The sequence below is a fragment of the Oreochromis niloticus genome, linkage group LG7, assembly GCF_001858045.2.
Source record: "Oreochromis niloticus isolate F11D_XX linkage group LG7, O_niloticus_UMD_NMBU, whole genome shotgun sequence".
NCBI lineage: Eukaryota > Metazoa > Chordata > Actinopteri > Cichliformes > Cichlidae > Oreochromis > Oreochromis niloticus.
The window spans coordinates 55,603,462-55,622,537 of NC_031972.2; the positions used below are offsets into that span (position 1 = coordinate 55,603,462).

The 19,076-nt window shown below is 41.5% G+C and overlaps 1 protein-coding gene across 8 annotated transcripts in view; it reads right to left on the minus strand.

The window, feature by feature from the left end:
- Positions 1-285: 285 nt before the first annotated feature.
- shank3a (SH3 and multiple ankyrin repeat domains 3a) overlaps positions 286-19,076 on the minus strand; it is a 219,970-nt gene continuing 201,179 nt past the window's right edge. For 6 of the 8 annotated variants that reach the window (XM_019361525.2, XM_025908703.1, XM_025908704.1 and 3 more), the window contains 7 exons: positions 15,926-16,006; positions 15,718-15,741; positions 15,228-15,355; positions 14,917-15,022; positions 13,766-14,292; positions 11,557-13,652; positions 286-5,303 (listed from right to left, as the gene is read on the minus strand). In XM_019361525.2, the coding sequence (XP_019217070.1) occupies positions 4,733-5,303; positions 11,557-13,652; positions 13,766-14,292; positions 14,917-15,022; positions 15,228-15,355; positions 15,718-15,741; positions 15,926-16,006 (3,533 nt within the window). In that variant the 3' untranslated portion in view covers positions 286-4,732. The remainder of the gene's footprint in view (positions 5,304-11,556; positions 13,653-13,765; positions 14,293-14,916; positions 15,023-15,227; positions 15,356-15,717; positions 15,742-15,925; positions 16,007-19,076) is intronic. The other 2 variants (XM_025908705.1, XM_025908706.1) reach the window with 1 other exon arrangement.

A 19,076-nucleotide genomic window follows, 5' to 3' on the forward strand; every position in this document is an offset into this window, starting at 1 on the left:
GGCTCCTTCAATTGCTTTGATGATCCTTGGACCTGATACTGAACAGCCTCACCTGGCAACAAACTGGCTCTCAATCATATCAAATCATCTTACTTTTGAGCCTCTAAAAATGGGGGACTATACTATATAGTTTTGCTGTTTAAGATCAACTGTGGCGGTGTGCAAAACAACTAAAAGTAGTATTGTCCAAAAGCCTGTAGATATGATGGCATGTTTACCCTTTGTGTCGTATTTCCATTCAATAAACCACTTAAGAGACTGAAGTCAAAACAAGTAGACAAACCCTTTCATGTTTTAATTATAAATTTATTACATAATATAACAAACATATATCTCTGTGGTGGAGATATCCTGGGCAACATCTCAGATCTTGCCTCAACCTTTACTATCTCCCTTACTCTGCATGAGGAATACTAGGTAGCTTCTGGTTAACTCATATTTGTACACGGGATTTTGTGTATTAAAATGCAGAGGGACTTTTATATGAATACTTTTAAGTGTGCAAAGGGAGAATAATTGCAGATGAGTTTTCTGGTCATTTGATGCCGATAAGGGGAAGCTTCACCCGTGAGACAAGGCTGAGGTGTTGCAGCGATACATCCACCAATCTAAACTTCACAGTGCAAACAAGGAGAAAACTGACAATGAAAGAAAAAAAAAACCCTTTTGATGATAAGATCACTGGTTCCAGTTGGTCACTGGACTCCAGTGGGTTTTTAAAAAAGGTCACGCTGCTGCCCCTATACTATGTAGATTGTGCTTTGTTGATTACAAAATAAGACAAAGATAATCCTTCAAGGAAATTATTTGACCAAATGATGTGTACTTCTGTTACACTTTGCTCATTTTGAGTCTGTATTTGTGGTAATCTTAGCCACCGGTCCAAGCAGTTATTTAGTACAGCACTGATTCTCCTAACCAGGCCAGACTGTGTCAAACTTCAGACTGCATATGTTCACCCTTCATCACAGTAAATCAAGCAGTTGTCTCCAAATTTCATTTAAATCAATAATTTAATAATAGAGATATTAATTAATATGAGGAGAGTATATATATATATATATATATATATATATACTACTTCTTCAAAAAATAAAAGTAATGACTGTACTTCCAACTGCAGGAAAATACAGAAGGATCTAACAAACATCTGTTCTCAAGATTTCCAGGAGATGGCACCATATTATCATATTATCTAACAGCTTTTGAGTGCTGTAACTAAGATAGTCCTAAAGCAAAGACAAATATACAGTGAAAAGTTTATTTACTTTTTGGCACATTTTCCTTTGTGTTGTTTGTTCCTCACTGGATCACTTCATATAGCATATCCAAAACTCAGAAACTGAAGGTCTGAAAAAGGAAAGAGGAGTGCTGCCAGACAGAGTGGAGGGTAAAGAGCACAAATGCCATCTGGGAATGGGTTTACAAAACAGTGATACTGCATAAGCCGTGCCTACACAGTTACAAGGTGAGCTGTGGTTGTCTTGCAATATAAAATGTGACTGTGTTCATCAATAACGTGGTAATCTCAGTCTGTCTTGTTGCTCTTGAGCCGAGCAGTCCACTTTATGAAGACGTCACTTAGTACAAAACAAGAATGCCGGACGATGATGTTGAGTTTTGAAATGAAGATTAATACATGTGTGCATTTTTATGTTTGTGTGTGTGTGCGTTTTGTGAGTGTGTGTGTGTTTGTGTGACACAGCCACTGCCGGCAATATCTGATGGTAGTACAGTAAGGCTATAGTGGACCAACTCCAGTGATGTAAACCCTAACAATTAACCACACACACACACTCACACTCGCTCTCTCGCACTGTCACACGCATTCTCATTGTTTCAATCCCAAACAAACGCACAAAAATGGAAACAAATAAGCGATTGCACACATACACAAACAGCCATACACACAGTGAAGAAGAACGACCACACAGAGAGATTCAGGGAATCCAGATGCACGCATGCTCTTGGACGATGGGTGGCTTTTATGTTAGCACCTTGTCACCTTGTTTTGTGCAAATCATCCCCTAGTTCATAGTTCAGAGTTCAAAAGTTCAAGAGTTCATAGAAAGAATAAAATCTGCTCACCTTTTTCTTCACAGGTGGTTAACTATGCATATATGCCAAACATTCATATATAGATCTATATACTTTTTGTTTTTCAAAAATTTATATGAAATCTATTATATATACATTGCTTGTGATTAAAAAAAGCAAATATTTGTAGTTTTTTTCATTTTTACAAGTGTAAGTATATTTAGAATGGACAGGAGATTTTTTTCTGCTCTTTTTCAGTCACTCTAAAATTCAGATGAGTCAAAGGTCATGATCCACACGCTACAAAATCTACCCACAGTGTCCGAGGGTAACAAATCAAACAACAAAAGAAGAACTGATAAGAACAATTTAAAAAAAAAAAAATTAGTGTTCAAATGAGTCTGAGGACGTGACATCTACGTCAAAAACAAAAGAATAATCAGTGAGGTCACAGCGAGGCAGTGAGTGCTATTCCTACAACCCACATACACCGTTAAATTCCCCACCCGCTTTTACAAACTGTGAGAAAAAGAAACTAAACATGTGTGCACTTTTTCGCCAAGTGTAAGTGCCTTGGCATACTGACTGGATTCTGCTGATGTACAGAGGTTGTATTTTTTTTACTGGTAATAGACATTTACTGGCTTCCCGTCAGAGAAAAGCTATAAAATGCATTTCGGTGTGTGAATAAAACTCACTGTTTCTCACTGCCAGCAGAAGCTACTCATGAGTACAATTGTAGATTTGTATTGTTAAAGGAAAATTCAGTGTTTTTTTTAAACAACCTGCGCCTTATTGTTTTGAGTTGTAGCTGTCCCTCTGTTTATGATATTTTACTCACTTAGAAAATGGTAAAGATTGAGGAAAGCAGCAATAATGTCAGGTTGTAAAATACTGAATTTTCTTTAAGACCTTGCAGAGGCTTTCCCATCCCCACAGCCTGAGAAACTACAGACATTTCCTGCAGTGGCATTTCAGAAGGGCATACACATCAAGCTCATTTAAGCTTGTATGGCAAGTTTTTATTGGTTACACAAGTAAAGGAACACAATTATTAGCTTTTAAAAAAAATATTTGAACAGTTAAAGCTTGTTTCTCCAGGTTTCCATGCTTGGAAATTGATACCAGACCTTGTGCAAACTGGTCTAAGTAACATTATCAGGGACAGGGATGGAATCTTTACTAGCTCTCTAACAGACTATGGTGGTGTTTAACTGTTGAAGTGTAAGAAAAATTCAATTTCTAGTAGTAAAACAGCAAGCAACCTCTTCATGCTAGTGCCCCAAACTTCCATCCCTGAGTGATAAACAGGCATAAGATGAAGAGCCCCTTTAAAGCCAATCAGCTTGCACATAGGTGGCCGGTGCCCTTGGTGTGTTATTGTGGATACATGGACAGCGGGATCTGTTACTGAAGCAGTAGGGATGGGTGTCAACTGGGGTCTCAGCCTCACATTACGGGATGCCCTTTAGTATGAAGGAAGACCGTAAGAAAATAAAAACAAACAACAAACTCTTTGTCAAAAACATGAAGCAACTCGTCATGCTACGGTTCAAAAAAGGAGTGACCATAAGGAAAGTTGGATACCTATGACAAAAACTTCATTTCCATATTTATATACTTTTTCCTTTCAAATATATATATATATATAGAATACTTATATATATATGTACATATATATATATAAGTATGTATATAATTGGTAGAAATGAGTAAACTATTAGTGGAATAGATTTAAAGATTTCTCTCTGCCTTCTATACTAAAAACCAAAAAAACAGGTGCAGATTAATTTATTATATTTCCTCTTTGCAACATTGTCTTTTCTCCTGAAAGCTATATTTAAATACATATATATATATATGTATATATTATATAATACCTATATATAATATTCCCTTTGGAAAACCAAAAAAAGAAATTGATTATGAAAAAAAGCCACGAGTGTTGGTTAAACATTCTCCAAATATAATAGATAGCACAGTCTGGGTACCAAGGCAGAGGGGTTTTCTCCCACGGTTTACTTTGTGGAGCTCCGACTCTGGGCTCTAAAGTCTTCGGTTTAAAAACAGCACGTATACAGAAGACACACCTTTTTCAGGGCTGTGTGTCCGTAGCACTGTGTTCATTGCTGTTGATCTCTGTATAAATATTTTGAAAGGCAACTGAGCTTTCTGTGTGGAACAAAAAATTCTGCCTCCTCCTCCTCCTTTACTCAAACTGCAAGAAGGCTTTCAGCGGCCTAATAGAGGGACCTTGGGGGGTTATTTGGGAAGGGAGGTAGAAAGGAGAGGAGGGAGCTAGAAAGTGGGGATGTTACTAAGGAAACAAGTGAACCTCACAAATCAAATGTTCTAATTGGAGCTCGTCTGGCTCGTCTTGGCAAAAAATAAATAAACAAAAACGCCAAATATCATTTTGGGTCTGATTTAATTGGCCACAAAAGCAGGCTGGTGGGCAAGAAGAAAAATGAATGTATCGACTCCTCCTCTTCAGTGCATTGTCAAGTGCAGGGTGTTAATGCAGAACGGAAACAGGGTGTGCCTAAGAGCCACAGGTCAACATTTGTGATGCTGAACATAAAAGCAGCCGGAGTAAAAGAGGAGCGGCCCCTATCGCGTCGCTTATTTTCATCAGCTCCGAATCTTCTGTCTGTCTTCATTGATCTCCATCTGTGGCTGTGTCTCAGGGCAGGGGTCAGCTCTCCAGCAGCTGTTTCAGTGCTCGCTCAATGTTCATGCGGTGTCCGACTCGTGTCACTCCCAGCTCTGCAAAGTCATCCTTGGTTAGAGCAGGGAGGTGAGAACCTTCGATCTCATGTTCCTGAAACCCTGCTCTGTGCTCCCCCAGGTTGATGCTCTCCAACCAGTCTCCAACATCATACTTGTTCCAGAGGTGGAGGGGTTTTTGGTGAAAGGGTCGTAGAGCTAAAAGTGGTGAACCTAACCCAGGTGAATGGGAAGGTGACGGGGACGGGGAGCGAGAGCGGGAACGGGCGCTGGAGCTCCTCATTACAAAGCGGACCTCCTTTGGCTCCTGGGGTAGGCTGAGACTCGAGGATTTGAGGATAGTTTGTGGCGGTGTGGTCGGTGAGGTTGGTAGGCCGTAGCCTGAGAATCGTCCGAGAGGGTCGCCCCGATCAGGTGAGCCTGAACCTGGGCTAGGGGTGCGTCGGGTGATGGGGTAGCGACTGCCAGGGCGGATGGTGTATGTGGTTCCATAACTTCTTTGAGAGATGGTGTGGAGCTCACCTAGGCTGCTGAAAAGTCTGGTGGAAACAGACAGAGGCACAAAGCTTTAAGAATAAGGAAGACTCTGTTAATGAAAATAAAATAAAGAAAAAATGACACCGAACTTTGGGTCATAGAGCGCAGTAAAAAAAATATTTGCCCCATTCCTGATTTCATAGTCGTTGTTTTTCGTGCATATTTCTCACACTTGCATTTTTCAGATCATTTTAATGTTAGACAAAGAAAACCCGAGTTAACAAAAAATGCCATTTTTAGATTATGATTTCATTTATTAAGGGGAAAAAAATATCCAAACATGTGAAATGTTGCCACCTAAACCTAATAACTAGTTATGCCACTCAATTGCGATCAAGCATGAGCCAATGACTCTTTACACTGTGGAGGAACTTTGATCCTCTCATCTTTGCAGAACTATTTTAATTCAGCCACACTGGAGGATTTTTGAACATGAACAGCCTGTTTAAGGTCATGCTAAGGCACCTTGGTAGGATTGAAGCTCAGACTTTGACTAGGCCACTAAAAAATTCATTTTTTATTTGTTTTTAGCCATTCAAAGCCTACTTCATGTTGCCAGACAGCTTAGATTTAAGTGATTTCTTGATTCAAGGGTCTGGTAGTAATCATGCTTGAATGTCCAGTGAAACTAAACTCCAAAAAATACACTTAGTCACAATGAATTGGGGATTTAACAAGGTGGGAAATTGTGTTTTCCCATTGGGCCAGGTAGGTTTGGATAGCTTTTTTCCCTTAATAGTTAAAATCATTATATTAAAACTGCATTTTTGTATTTATTTGGGTTATGTTTATCTAATATTAAAATTTATTTGATGATCTGACAAATGTAAGTGTGAGAAATATGCAAAAAATAAGAAATCAGAAAGTGGGCAAATACTCTTTCGCAGCATGTATATAAACAGCAGTCATTCATTTTAAAGTAGGTTAGTGCAGAAGAGAGGTTAATGGCTGTTAGAAAGATCAAACTAGTCAGACTAAGAACATCTAGCTATGCAAGTGACTACAGGGTAGTTCTCCAAAATAAGAGCCCTAGCCCTAATTTTTACTCACCCCTAGTCCCTGTGACATTAATGAACGTGTTTTTGCTATGATTAATTCAATTAAAGCTGTTGAGTCATACTATATGCATCCTTGAAAAGGTTAGTGTGACCAACATTAGATTACAAATACAGTGTCAAACAGATGTATTGTGTTACACTGAAACTGCCGATATCACTAACCTGAAAGCAGAATTCATTTTCTAATGTGTGACAAATTCTGTAGAAACAAACGCACACACACACACACACACACACACACCCACATTTAGATGCAGAAGGCAGATCTAAAAGTAGAATATTAAATTTGATTTTCAGCTCTCTTGCACATTAGTTACTTTTGACTCACTCAAAAAAATTGATACAGTAAATATTCAATTTCATGACCACGAATTACATTGTGTAAAGAAACAGGTGGCAATTATGCTGTAAAACACTAATTAGCATTATTTACTCGTTAATCAAAGGAGTAGCTGAGTAGTGTGGCTAATACTTATACATTTAGCATTTAGGAACTCAACCTTACCATTTGAAGCATGAGGATGAAGGATCATACTCACATAAACACTGAGGTATAACTATTATTTTTTTATAGTGATGTGATATGGGAGAATAGTTTTAATAGTCTAGTCACCTTTTTATACATATATATCACCCTTTTTTTGAAGGTTATTAGAAGCATAAATTTGTGACAGTCTTAGAGACTGAATGTTAGTATAAGAACAAGAACAGTAAGAAAGAGGGATGGATACAATTAAGGAAATTTTAGCCAACTTTGTGCAAGCAAGGAAAAACAGAAATGAGAATCTAAACTATAGAGTTACTACAGTGGTGTCTTATTCATGCATGTTACATGTCTGAAGGTGTAGCACACGTTTTCCATCTACTGCATGTTTTTGAAACTTTTTTATTAGGTGAGATTTGGAGTAAAAGAGTGTAATGGAAGACCGGTAGCTAAGCAGCACTCAGGCTGGAAAAATGTTCAGACTACGGGGAGCCGACAGATATGAGATGAGCTCCATGCGCACTTACACAGTCGTCCTGCCCTCCTGGGCGCACAGTCAGTTCTAGACCAATCAGATCAGAGCAGCAGGGCGGAGCATGCAAGGTGAGCAGAGAGAGAGCAATGGGAGAGAATGTTAGCATCACTCAATGAGACGCAGCCTGCCAACCAGACTTATAATCTGCCTCAGCCCGCTCCGCTGTCTTTGCTGTGCGTCATCTACATGTATAGGTGCATGTGACTGTGTGAGTGTATGACTGCACATGTTCATCAGTAGATGGGCATGAATGCATTTTTGTGCCTGGGTCGCTCTATGTGTCAGCATGACAAAGACAGCAGAGCGGGTTTCAGCACCTGAAGGTCTGACCAGTGGGCTACATGAGAGAGAAATGAGCACACTGTTCACATATCAAACACTGCACAAAGAAAAACAAACAAATAAAGAAACACAACAGGACGGCACATGTCTCTTGACTTTTAAAGCTGCTTTTGTACTTAAAACAAAACATTGCACATACATTTATATAAGAAAATAATCTTTTTTAACATGGATTGTATGTGGAGCACAGTATATAAGCGGCGAATGCACGTGTGTTTTGGTGGAACATATTTTGTTTTATCGTTGTTTAAAATGACAGTCAAGGATCATGGCCATCCTCAACACAAACACTGAAAATCAAAACAAAGTTATGCAACTTTCATTAAAAAAGAATTAAAAAAAACAAAGGAAAGAAAACTAAAAAGCACAACAGAAATGAAAAACACACTTTTGTACATGACCCAAAGCTCTGATACACAGCACATGAACAAGGTGGAGACAAAATTCAGCAGTGTAGTTTTTGGAAGGGGTTTAAAAGGGGCACAGAGGGGATGGGGTAAGTGATGGATGAATGTGACAATTAAGAGTGCGGAGATGCTGATGCTCTACGTGAAATGCTACAGCAGGTGAAGAGACACAGAGGCGGAGAGGGAGAGAGAGAGAGAAATAATGGTGTGCGCAGTCATCTTTTTCACAGCCAAGGGCAATCAACTGTCAGCATGTAGATAGTGGTGATCTCTTCATTTGGATAACATTAGGTAGGTGTGAATCCAGTCCGAACTGGGTCTGACTTGATATGTTGTATTTGATATAATCGGAGCTTCATATTTAATTTATGGTCATCCAAAAGTCCAGTGTGTTGTACAAACAGGGATTTAGGACCCCAAAGTATTAGGACAGCACATTTCTGTTTCTAATAGCAGTAATGAATTCCTCTGTAAAGACACATTGCTTTAACACTAAACCATTAAATAATTGCCCGAGAGACACTTTTTTTTAAAGTTTTTTTTTTTTGACAAAATCAATATTAATTGGCTTAATTAATTTTATTTGTATCATATTTGCTACATCTGTATGGAGGCCCTGAGAGGCCAAATGGAATGCAACTTAAGAAAACACCAGCAATAACAAAAACGCTGCAAAAGCACACAAAACACAATGGAAATAGGAAAAACGAAAATAGGAAAAAAGAAAACAGAAATAGGAAAAATGGAAATAGAAAAAACAGATTTCCAAAAGCACAAGGGAAGTGTTTCTGGGGAGACAATAACCTGGCGGACCAGTTGCAGGAACCAAAATATGCTGAGAATTGCGCTGGGAGACACTTAAAAGAAGAGGAGGATCTATCGGTTTTGTGAGGAAAGAAAAGATGAGAGGTAAGTGTGTTAGCCTAACTATTAGCCTAAAAATCTGTCATCAGTGTTATATGAATCATGAGATTAAAACACACTTACCTAGCATGTTTTGGTTCCTGCAACTGGTCCGTCGGGCTATTGTCTCCCCAGAAACACTTCCCTTGTGCTTTTGGAAATCTGTTTTTTCCTATTTCTGTTTTCTTTTTTCCTATTTCCGTTGTCTTTTGTGTGCTTTTGCGGTGTTTTTCTTTTTGCTGGTGTTTTCTTAAGTTGCAGTCTGTTTGGCCCCTCAGGGCCACCGTACCTCTGGCTTTTTTTTTGCAAACTATTTCTTTAAAATGTATTGCACAATTTATTTTGTTTTTCTGAGGGAAAAAAACTCTGATTGTGTAGAAGTCTCAAAAACTGTATGTATCAAATATGATATACTAGGCATTAAGGGGTTGTAACATCAAACTATACTTGTCTAGAGCAACAGTAAGGATTATATTTCTGTGAATGGTCATTAACTTGTAGCTCTATGGTGATTAGTTCTACAAAGACTTTCTCATTGTTCTTTCCCAGTCAGTACTGTAACTGATTCCACTGACTCGTGGATGGAAACATGAAAATGCGATGCACAAGCTTTGGTGTGTGAAGCTGATCATGTCCTCTCACTGATGTCACCATGATGAGAAGACTATGAAAAGTATGTTTTGACAACTTGTCAATCTAATATCGTCTGTTCACATCTTTCAGCTCCTCTTAGCAGCAGAGAAGTATGGTGGAAGCAACTTCTTCCATTCCCAATATCCACATAGAGAGAATATGATGCAAGAAAAAAATCAGAGAAGCTGAGAGAAGGCTATGAAAGAAAATCCAACTCAACTGCATCTAAAAAAGTGATCACAAACCACAGAGCTCTTTGTAAGGCTGAGACAGATCCATGACTCCATGACAATGCATTTAACATCACGTCCTGTCAGTTGTATGAAATAAGTAGCACTTCAGCGGGCAGCCAATAAAAGACACCATCTGTCCTTCTAACCTCAGATGTTAACTTCCAGCCTGTTGAGCCATAAAAACACAACCAGTCTGAAGCCGGTTGCTTTATACTGGAGGAAATCAAAAGAGAAGATCCCACCACTTATGACAACAAGACTATTGAAGACTTTTGACGGGGTCAGACCTTGTCTGGTTATCTCGGCATTAACAGCCTTGTTAATGCCGAGATTGTGAGTGGATGGATTTCAACATGGCACACACCATTATAGTTCAGACAGGTTCAAATACTTGTTAAAATACATCCTTGAACCTTTGAGGTTATCACTGATGATACAGTCTCTTATCTTATCAATTATTATCAGCGATGACCGCAAAGAGCAGTGTGTATGAGGATGTATTATGCACTATTTGAACAAAGGCTTTGGGAAACACTGGAAGGGGAGCTACTAGCAGGGTCATAGGTTAGAACCCAGAAGTGAGACTGTGCAAGAGATGAGGAGAAGCTTTCAGGAAGTACGTGCCTCCAAGCCCCGTTACCTTGTTTGCATCAACGGATAATCTACTACACACACTCACACACATACACACACACACACACCACTAGCTTATCAATTGCTACTGTCTACTCTTACCAACACAGAACACTTAACAGGAAGCAAAGGAGTACAGCTGTAACTATGGAAACAAGGAGCAGTTTAGACCCAAGACCAGAGCCATCAACTGTAGTACTACTGTACTGTAGCTCTAAAATCATTTCTTGAAAAACATTGTGCTGTAGTAATACTTCAGTTGTTTTTTTTAATGATTCTTGAGAGACTCTACAAGTGTCAGTGAAGGAATCAGCTGATGCAAACAAGGTAACAAATAACAGTACAAAGAATATTCATGAAAAAAAGAAGTATAAAAGTACTGTTCTCCTTAAATGGGCTGATAGGCTCGTTATGTAAAATATATTTTAAAAAAAGCTTTGGTTTACCCTAGAGTCTATAACCTTAAGGTTTACTCTCTTCGGTGTCCTCACATCTGCAGAAATATAAAGGATTTCATTGTACTTTCAGGTAAGGTGTGAAAAAAGAAACCCACAGATAACAGACAAAAACACCAGTGTGCTTCAGTTAACCCTGAGACAGCTGCTGCTATGTGAGAAGTCTTCTTCTTAGGGATGTTAAAAACCAAGGCATGACCTGCTAATGCTATAGGATATATTAACTATGCTGTTCCACTAATATTGTCAGGGAAACTAATACCAACAATGCTAGTGACCTCTGATCTCATTACTGTTTACCATCACAACAACTTAAACAGAAATGTACTACCTTATAAAAAGAATGCACAATAGAAGATAACAACAGACACTGGTGCAAATAAAGTGATATAATAAAGAAAACTAGAGAAAATAATTAACTGAGTGTCAAGAAGTAATTTAAATCAATTAAAAATACACCATGGTTGATTTTTTACTCTACCACTACATATGAAAAGGATAAGAATGAAACTTAAAGGATTTGTTTTCTATTAAAACCCTTTGTTCTCTTACTTTATAAGATCGTGTCTTACCTGGCACCTGCCACAGGTGACTTCCTTCCTGGATCAAGTGAGGCTCCCAGAGGTTCCTCTCCTAGTGATCTGGTGTCTTTATTTAGCTGCTGTAGTCGTGAACTGAGCTCTCCCATAACAGATGGTTTTGCTCCCTCATCTGCACCCAGCCCCAGTCCCAGCCCACCAAGATTTCCCAAACTCCCAATACCTAGCCCCACTCCTGGGCCACGGGGCTCCACTGGGTCTCCCCATAGCTTGGACCTCCTTTGGAAGAGGTAGCGTGGCTTGGTGGGGGCTAGACCAGTAACTGAGGCTGAACCACCTGGGGGGAGCCCAGCTCCTCCAGCTGCAGCAGCAGCCAGGGCAGCAGCCTGCTGCTGTGATAGCAGCTCGCTGTCAGAGCTCTGCTTCAGCAGAGGGTCCCTGAAAGTGACGGGGCCTTTACTGCCTCCTATCTGGGATTTCAGTCGGGGCTTAGGAGGCACTGGCGGCTTGTCGAGCACAAATGTCTGCCCGTCGGCATAGGAGGTGTGCGTGGTGTGTGTGTCGGCAGGCTCGCCGCTTTCTGAGGACAATGTGGACATGCTGGAAACCGTGGAGACGGTGCTGGTGGTCTCGAGATGGTGGTCTCGCTCTCTCTCGCTGGAGCTGCGTGTGTCAGCTTCCTCCACCCCTGAGTCAGCCGCAGAGCCAGACTCACCCACCGGTGGGGGCTCCAGAGGGTCAGAGGGCTTCCCTGAGACAGCTGCTGCACTGGGTGGAGGTGGGGGTTGAGCAGGCTGAGTGGGGGTCACAGCTGGCGTTGCTGGGGTTGAGGGCGTTTGTGGCGTTGGTGTTGCAGGGGTGGCGGGAGACACAGCAGGTTTAGCTGGAGACACTGGCGCGCCTTGTGCCTGTGCCAGTAGCCCATTAGCAAACTCATCTGGTGGTGGAACAACTCCAATCTTACGTAGCTCCTCTCTTGTTTCCTCATCGCTGGAGGATAACATGGCAGGGGGAAGGGTTACTGTGTACGGATCCACATCCTCCTCTGAGCTTCCCTGAGCCAGACCCTTCTCTTGGACCGGACTGGCAGAACGCTGAGCTTGGAGCTGGGTCTGGGGCTGGGCGACAGTGGGACTGGGGGATTTAGCGCGTGGAATTGGGGATTTGCTGGGCTCCATGGAGGCTGGGGCAGGTGTCTGCTCTTGTTCTGAATCTACTCCAACAGCCTGCCCATTACTGGTGGCATGGACCATGATTAGCCCTGCTGTCTTCTGCTGTGATGTATCCATAATACTGATCAGCATACTCTTTTTATCCTCTAACCTCTTCTCCTCCTTCCTTTCCTCTATCCTGGCCTCCATCTCCTGCCGGAATGATACAGGTGACGAAGATGAAGCCCACTGTGGCTTGGTGGGCTGCGGGGATAAAATTGATGCTGGGGAGGATCCAACCCCGAAACCCGCTACCTTGGCGCTTTTAGGTGAAAAAGGAGGAGATGTAGCTGTCCCTTCCCCATGTGGAGACTCTTTGGTCTGAGTGTCAATGAATATTACACCCTGGCCTACTTGCTCTTGTTTAGTCCGAGGCTCTGGGCTGCTAGTAGGGGACTGGCTCTGGGAGGTCAGTGCCCTCTCCCTTGCGGCCAGCGCAAGAGCCAGTGGTGAATTGGGGTCCAGAGGCTTTCCTGTAAGTGGATGGATAAAGGTGGTCCCACTAGGTGAGGGGCTCAGAGCCAAGGCAGGGGGAGGCAGCTGTCCCAGCTCTCGTGTCAGCATCCGTTCATCGATGGAGTGAGACTGAGTCAGAGAGGGGGAATCAGAGCTGGTGGTAGATGCCCCCTCCATGGTCCCAACGGAAAGGAAGACAGTGGATTTCCTCCGTTCTTCTAGGCGACGCTCACGATCCTTTACAGCTCCAGCAATTGCAGCGGCAAAGGGGCCCTTGCTCTGAAACATCATCTCTCCTTGAGCACGCATACGCTCTCGCTCAGCCATCAGCTGCTGCTGGTAGTAGTCTGCACGGCTGGTGTGTGTGTGCCCGTAGGTAAGTGGGTGTCGTCCTGAGGGTGAGCTCTCTCGCGAGTGGGCAGCAGCTAAGGCCAAACTAGCTTTTTCTTGTGCATCTTCCACCTGCAGTGTAGAGACCAAAAAATCAGGTCAAGTTCCTTCTTTTTTTTACGTTCAAATTCAAGCAAGAACAATAAATAAACAAAATCAGATAGCATCGATAACATTCCACCTACCTGTAGCTGTTTCACCAGAGGACTCTTCTTTCTTTGGGGCTTGGTAGGTGTGTACAGTCCAATGCTAAACTGACCCACGTTTGCGTAAGGGTTGTCAATAACCCGACCTTTCCTTTTGATTCGCTCAGGTGGAGTAGCAGCAGAAGGACGTGGAATATCTGTAGGTTCAACAGGTAAATGAGAAGAATCCTGCAGGATGATCATGGAGCGTGCTTTCTTCTGTCTCTCAATGTGTGTGGCCTGCCGCTGAGCGGCCTCGTAAGGCAGGTCCAAGGAGGACGGCTTGAAGCTCGAACGTCCTGCAGGCTCATGGCCCTGACTCTGTGTTCTCGATGGAGGTGGAGGGGGGCAGAAAGCTGGGGGAGGACCAGTGTCTAGATAGTAAGGAGGAGGAGGAGGTGCCGTTTGTGGAGGGGGAGGGATAGGGTGGGGTTGCGAGTGGTCTCGGAGGCTGTCTGTCATAGAGGAACTGCGGGGAAATCGGTGCTCGCCTGCAAGAGCAGACAGCCGATCCTCCTCAGTGGCACCTGATGACGGTAAAGAGAGCAAAGAGCACAGATCATCTGGTGATAAACAAGCTCTTGAAAAAGTGCCAAGCTGGTCCACATAAAAAATGTACTGCATCCATCTGTAAATTTGTTTACTTACATAGATAATATGTATCAGGTGTCAAAAAACATGATTATTAAAATAGTTTAATAAAACATACAGTTCTATTTTTGACTCACGTAGGAATCAGTTAAAGATTCTTTTAACGGGTATACTCACAAAAAGCATAATGTTTAATAATACAGTGGCGTATTAATAATATATATGTTTATCTACTTTTGAAACAAGCTCTGTGCTACTTGAACAACTGCTTTCTAAATCTGTTCCAGTATCCAGTATTCATATTTACAAATTTTCAACATTCAATCCCAAGTAATTATATATCCGGCACTGTCAACTGACAACATTTGTTAATCAGTCAAGTTTTGACATGGCACATTACGACCTAACAACGAGCTTCAGTCTCAGTATTGCCTAGTCGTTCTCCTGAAACAAATTATGAAAACACAATGAAGCTTCCTCAAATTCTAGTCTCTACTTTAGGTACAATTACACTATCATTCACCTTATTTGAATATGTACAGGATGGGTGATTGCTTTACCAAAAGATTTGGTCCTGGACATGCCCTTTGGTAGTTGTATGTGACCTCTCTCAATCCCTGGATGGAGACCTCCATGTAGAGTCATCCCTTGTCTCTCAAACAGTGACTGCATGAAAAAAAAACAAGAAAAGTATCTTAAAATCTTGAAAGCACACCATGACTCCTATAGGTTAATTCAAAGAATATGCATAAATGTGCGCAGCGGTGCATGTCGTGTTGGCCAGGTATTTTTGTATGTGCGTTGAGTTTGTATGTATGCCAGCAGAGCAGCATATGCTGTCTGCCAATGTGCTGTGTGTAGGTGCACTCACACTGATCTCTGCTGGGGTTATTCTCCTGCTGGTGGGCCGTTGTTTGACAGTGGCTGCTCTGTAATCTGCCTCAGAGGGCTGAGAACGCAACATAGACTCCTGTGATGCCAACATCTCATCTAGTCTTTCTGTTAAGAAGAAAATCGGCCAGAACTAAATACTGAGACATAAAAACGCTGTGGCATCTATTCCAAATGTTGATATCGCCATAAAGAATACAAAGGCACCTCTAAGATGTAGCTATATGTGTGGGGTCATGCTCTGTGGTACTGTACAAATTCACTACCCTGTCTCAATAAAATACAGGAAAAAGAAATAAAGAACGAAAGAAAGAAGCGATAAGTGACAGAAAAGTGTAGACTGTCCACATGGCTCATGTGTTCTTCTGCTCTGCTCATCTGCTCTAATAAGCGGTTCTTAAATTGACACATCATTGATAAATCATCTTTGTGACGTTCAAAGAGGTGTCAATTTCTTGTCTCAGACTCACCTCCTCTTCTCCTCCGAGCAGAAGCTTGGTGGGAAAAAGATAGCGTCAGCAGAGGAGGGAAAATGACAAGAACAAGCCAACAGAAGTGACTATTCTAAAAGTTAGGAGACACACCAAGTTTTAATGACAAAGCCAAAGCAGAAATATGACAGAAAAGGAGGGAAAAAAACAGAGTGTCGAGTTTGCATACCACTTATTTGGCACTCACCTAGTTCCTCCAGCTCAGCGGTCATGGACTTAGAGCGCAGTGTCAGGGTGGTGCTGGGAGCTCTCTTGGGTGGTGGTGGAGCTGTGGAGAAAAGGCATGGAGTTGAGGATGAACTTGAGGGGGATGAAAATCCTTTGGCTTTGCGGCTCAGTGCCCTCCTGGCATCCCCGAGACGGCCAGCCCATCCTGTCTTCACTGATTTGATTTGGTCAAATTCGGTTGAACTGGATGCTTCACACTTAGCCAGGACCTTGTTCACGCTACGGTTGGAGCCCAGCTTCTTCATATTTTGTTCTCTGTTGGTCAGATGACTTATGAATGTATCAGTCTGTCTTCAAGACTTTTAGTTTTTTTAGTCTCTGTGCTGCAAGAATTCCTCTCTGTTGAGGAGCCCATTGGGTGGAAATGTACAGGTCAGTCCTCCCAGTAAACAAAGAACAATAGAGTTTGTCCGCCACAATAGGCAGAAAAAAGTAAGACATGTGTGGAAAGGAGAGGGAGAAAGTCGTCCATCTTACTTTTAATATGCTGCCTGCCTGGAATTTAGCAGATGTGTATCAGACAGAGGCACACATTAATGCACCAGCTTATACAAACATGCATATCCTCCCCCAGAGAAAATTCCTTGAGGGTGCACATAATGACATGTGGGCTGACAGATGAAGAGATGATAGTAAATTCAACAGCTAAGGAAAACGATGCACCGCAGACTTTATATCCCACAGCTTGTGGGAGCCTCCCAATCCTACTATACACACAGGGCAACCGTCCCAGTCAAAGCAGTAAATCATATCTACCAAATTTTAGCTTCAAAAACAAACTATAGAGTTACAGGATTAAAAATAGGTTAGACTAAGCACTGAAATGAACGTAATGTAAAAAACAATGCAGTAATTGGTTTTAAAATTATGTTAAACCTGCAGTAATAACACCAATGCCATGCAGTCTGACAGTGAAACCACATATAGCTGCATTCTCTACATGCTATAAACAAGTTTCCCAACAATACCACACGACAGAACTAGATGAGCTCACGCTATCTGAGATCGACCAGCCAACACTCCACTCAATGCACCACTGTAACGCGATAGATCTCCAAATCCCACAGTTGCCTTAATGCCTTACTAGAGCATAACTATCATCGCTGCCGTCAGCAGCCGCAGATCTAGTGTACATACGCCATCCTGGGTACTGTCCTTATCAAACATCTTCATTTCCTCACAAGCCTGCACATTCTGGTACAGGAGCAGGGAGCAGAGGAGATGGAGGAGGACGGCGAAAGAGAGAGGAACAGAGACAGACTCAGAGGGAGAGAGAGTTGCTTTTGCTGTAATGTAATGCTTAATTCAAACATGCAGTGTAGTCACCATGGCAACGGTGGCAGTAGTGAGGCCACGCATGGTGCAGAGAATGTGTGTTCGCTCGCGGGTCTGTGTGTGTCTGCATGTTTCTGTGCGTTTGTGTAAAGGTGCAGCACACCAAGTCCCACTGGAGGATATGAGCAGCAGGAGAGGGTGTTCAATATTGATCAGGGTGCAAAAAAAAACGGCATTTATGAGAAGTTTGAAAGAGGAGAGAAGAAATTCTATCCCGCCCAGCTCTAAAACGCCAGATACACCCCATCTACTCTATGGCTGTTTGCACTGTCTGTCTCATCAATTCAATCTGCCAATCTGTCTAGCTAAATTTCTCTTTCACCTACTAAATATCTGGCCTTATAGCTTTGACATAAGCAGAGGTAAGAAAGCTTTAACGTTGGCCACAGTAAAGCAATTGGTGTGCATCTGCAAGCCCCTCTGCAACCCACATTAATCCCAGAACATTAATCCTTGCTGTCATGTGGTCTCACTTAATAATTTCATTAATTAAATATTTATAAATATCGACAAAGTGCCAAAAGCATGATGGGCATTCCAAAAACAAAAACAACCCCAAAACAAAGCAAATAATAACAAGTTACGTTAAACAAAAATTAACATCGTCTCGGGAAAATCCTCTTCATTTCAGTCTAAGAGTAAAATTAAATGATCGATATTACACTTACATTTGTGCACCAGCAAATTAGCCTAGCTTAGCACAGTTAGTGCTATCAGCAAAAGCCTAAGTGTAGCCCAAGTATAAAACCTTTTCATACTTGTCTGAGTTTCTTGTCCAGTCAGCTCTTTTCACCCGCCACATGTTTATGCATCACTAATTTATTCAGACATTTAAACCAGAATTAGTAATCATTCAACTCTGGCTCCCTCCTATAGTGTGTCTTTTATCCTCTCTCTCTCTGCTCTTTTCTCTTTCCCCTAAGCTTCCAACACGATCATTCTGGTTCTGCCCGAGGTTTCTTCTTGTTAAAAGGGAGTTTTTTCTTCCCACTGTTGCCGAGTGCTTGCTCACAGCAGGTAGTCTAACTGTTGGGGTTTTCTCTCTAATACTGTGGCGTATTTATCCTACAATACAAAGTGTTGTTTTGAATGGGCACTATATAAATAAAACTGAACTGAAATTGAAGGTGTAAATGGCACTACCCCAGTATTTTCTTCAGAGTCAAAGAGGATGCTGACAAAACCTACAAAAAAAGACAAACTGCTATTTTTAGTTTAATTTCAGTTTTTGCATGGATTGTGTTTTTGTCATCGGCATGTTAAATAGTGAGATTTTAGAGGCAGACTTTATCTTTGTGTTGAATTACGTGCAAAGACTGTAGCCTCTCATTAGAGACAAGAATAAGAGAGGTAATGAGTGTCTTTTTTAATCAACTGACACCAAGAAGTACAAAAGATTTGCAAAAGCTTCAACTTTTACTTTAATTAAATTTTGATTGGTGTAGTCAATCGGCAAAACGAGACCATGATGGGAAGTTGAAAGGTTAAAAAAAGGCTAATAAGTGGACCTTTCTGGGTCAAAACATGCTAATTTGACTTCTACATGAATGAATGATGCCAAATGTCTTACTAAGAGACTGGGTTTATTTAAAGGCGACAAGCATGAGAAATGATATTAAGGCAAGAAAGACAGAAAGAGGAAGAAAGAGAGATTAAGAGACCATTAAGCCCTGAGTAGCAGAATTAAGTTGATACAGTACTCTCCTAGTGAAACTAGGTCAAACTCATTTATCACTGTCTGTATCTCAAAAATCACAAAGGACGTGCACACACCA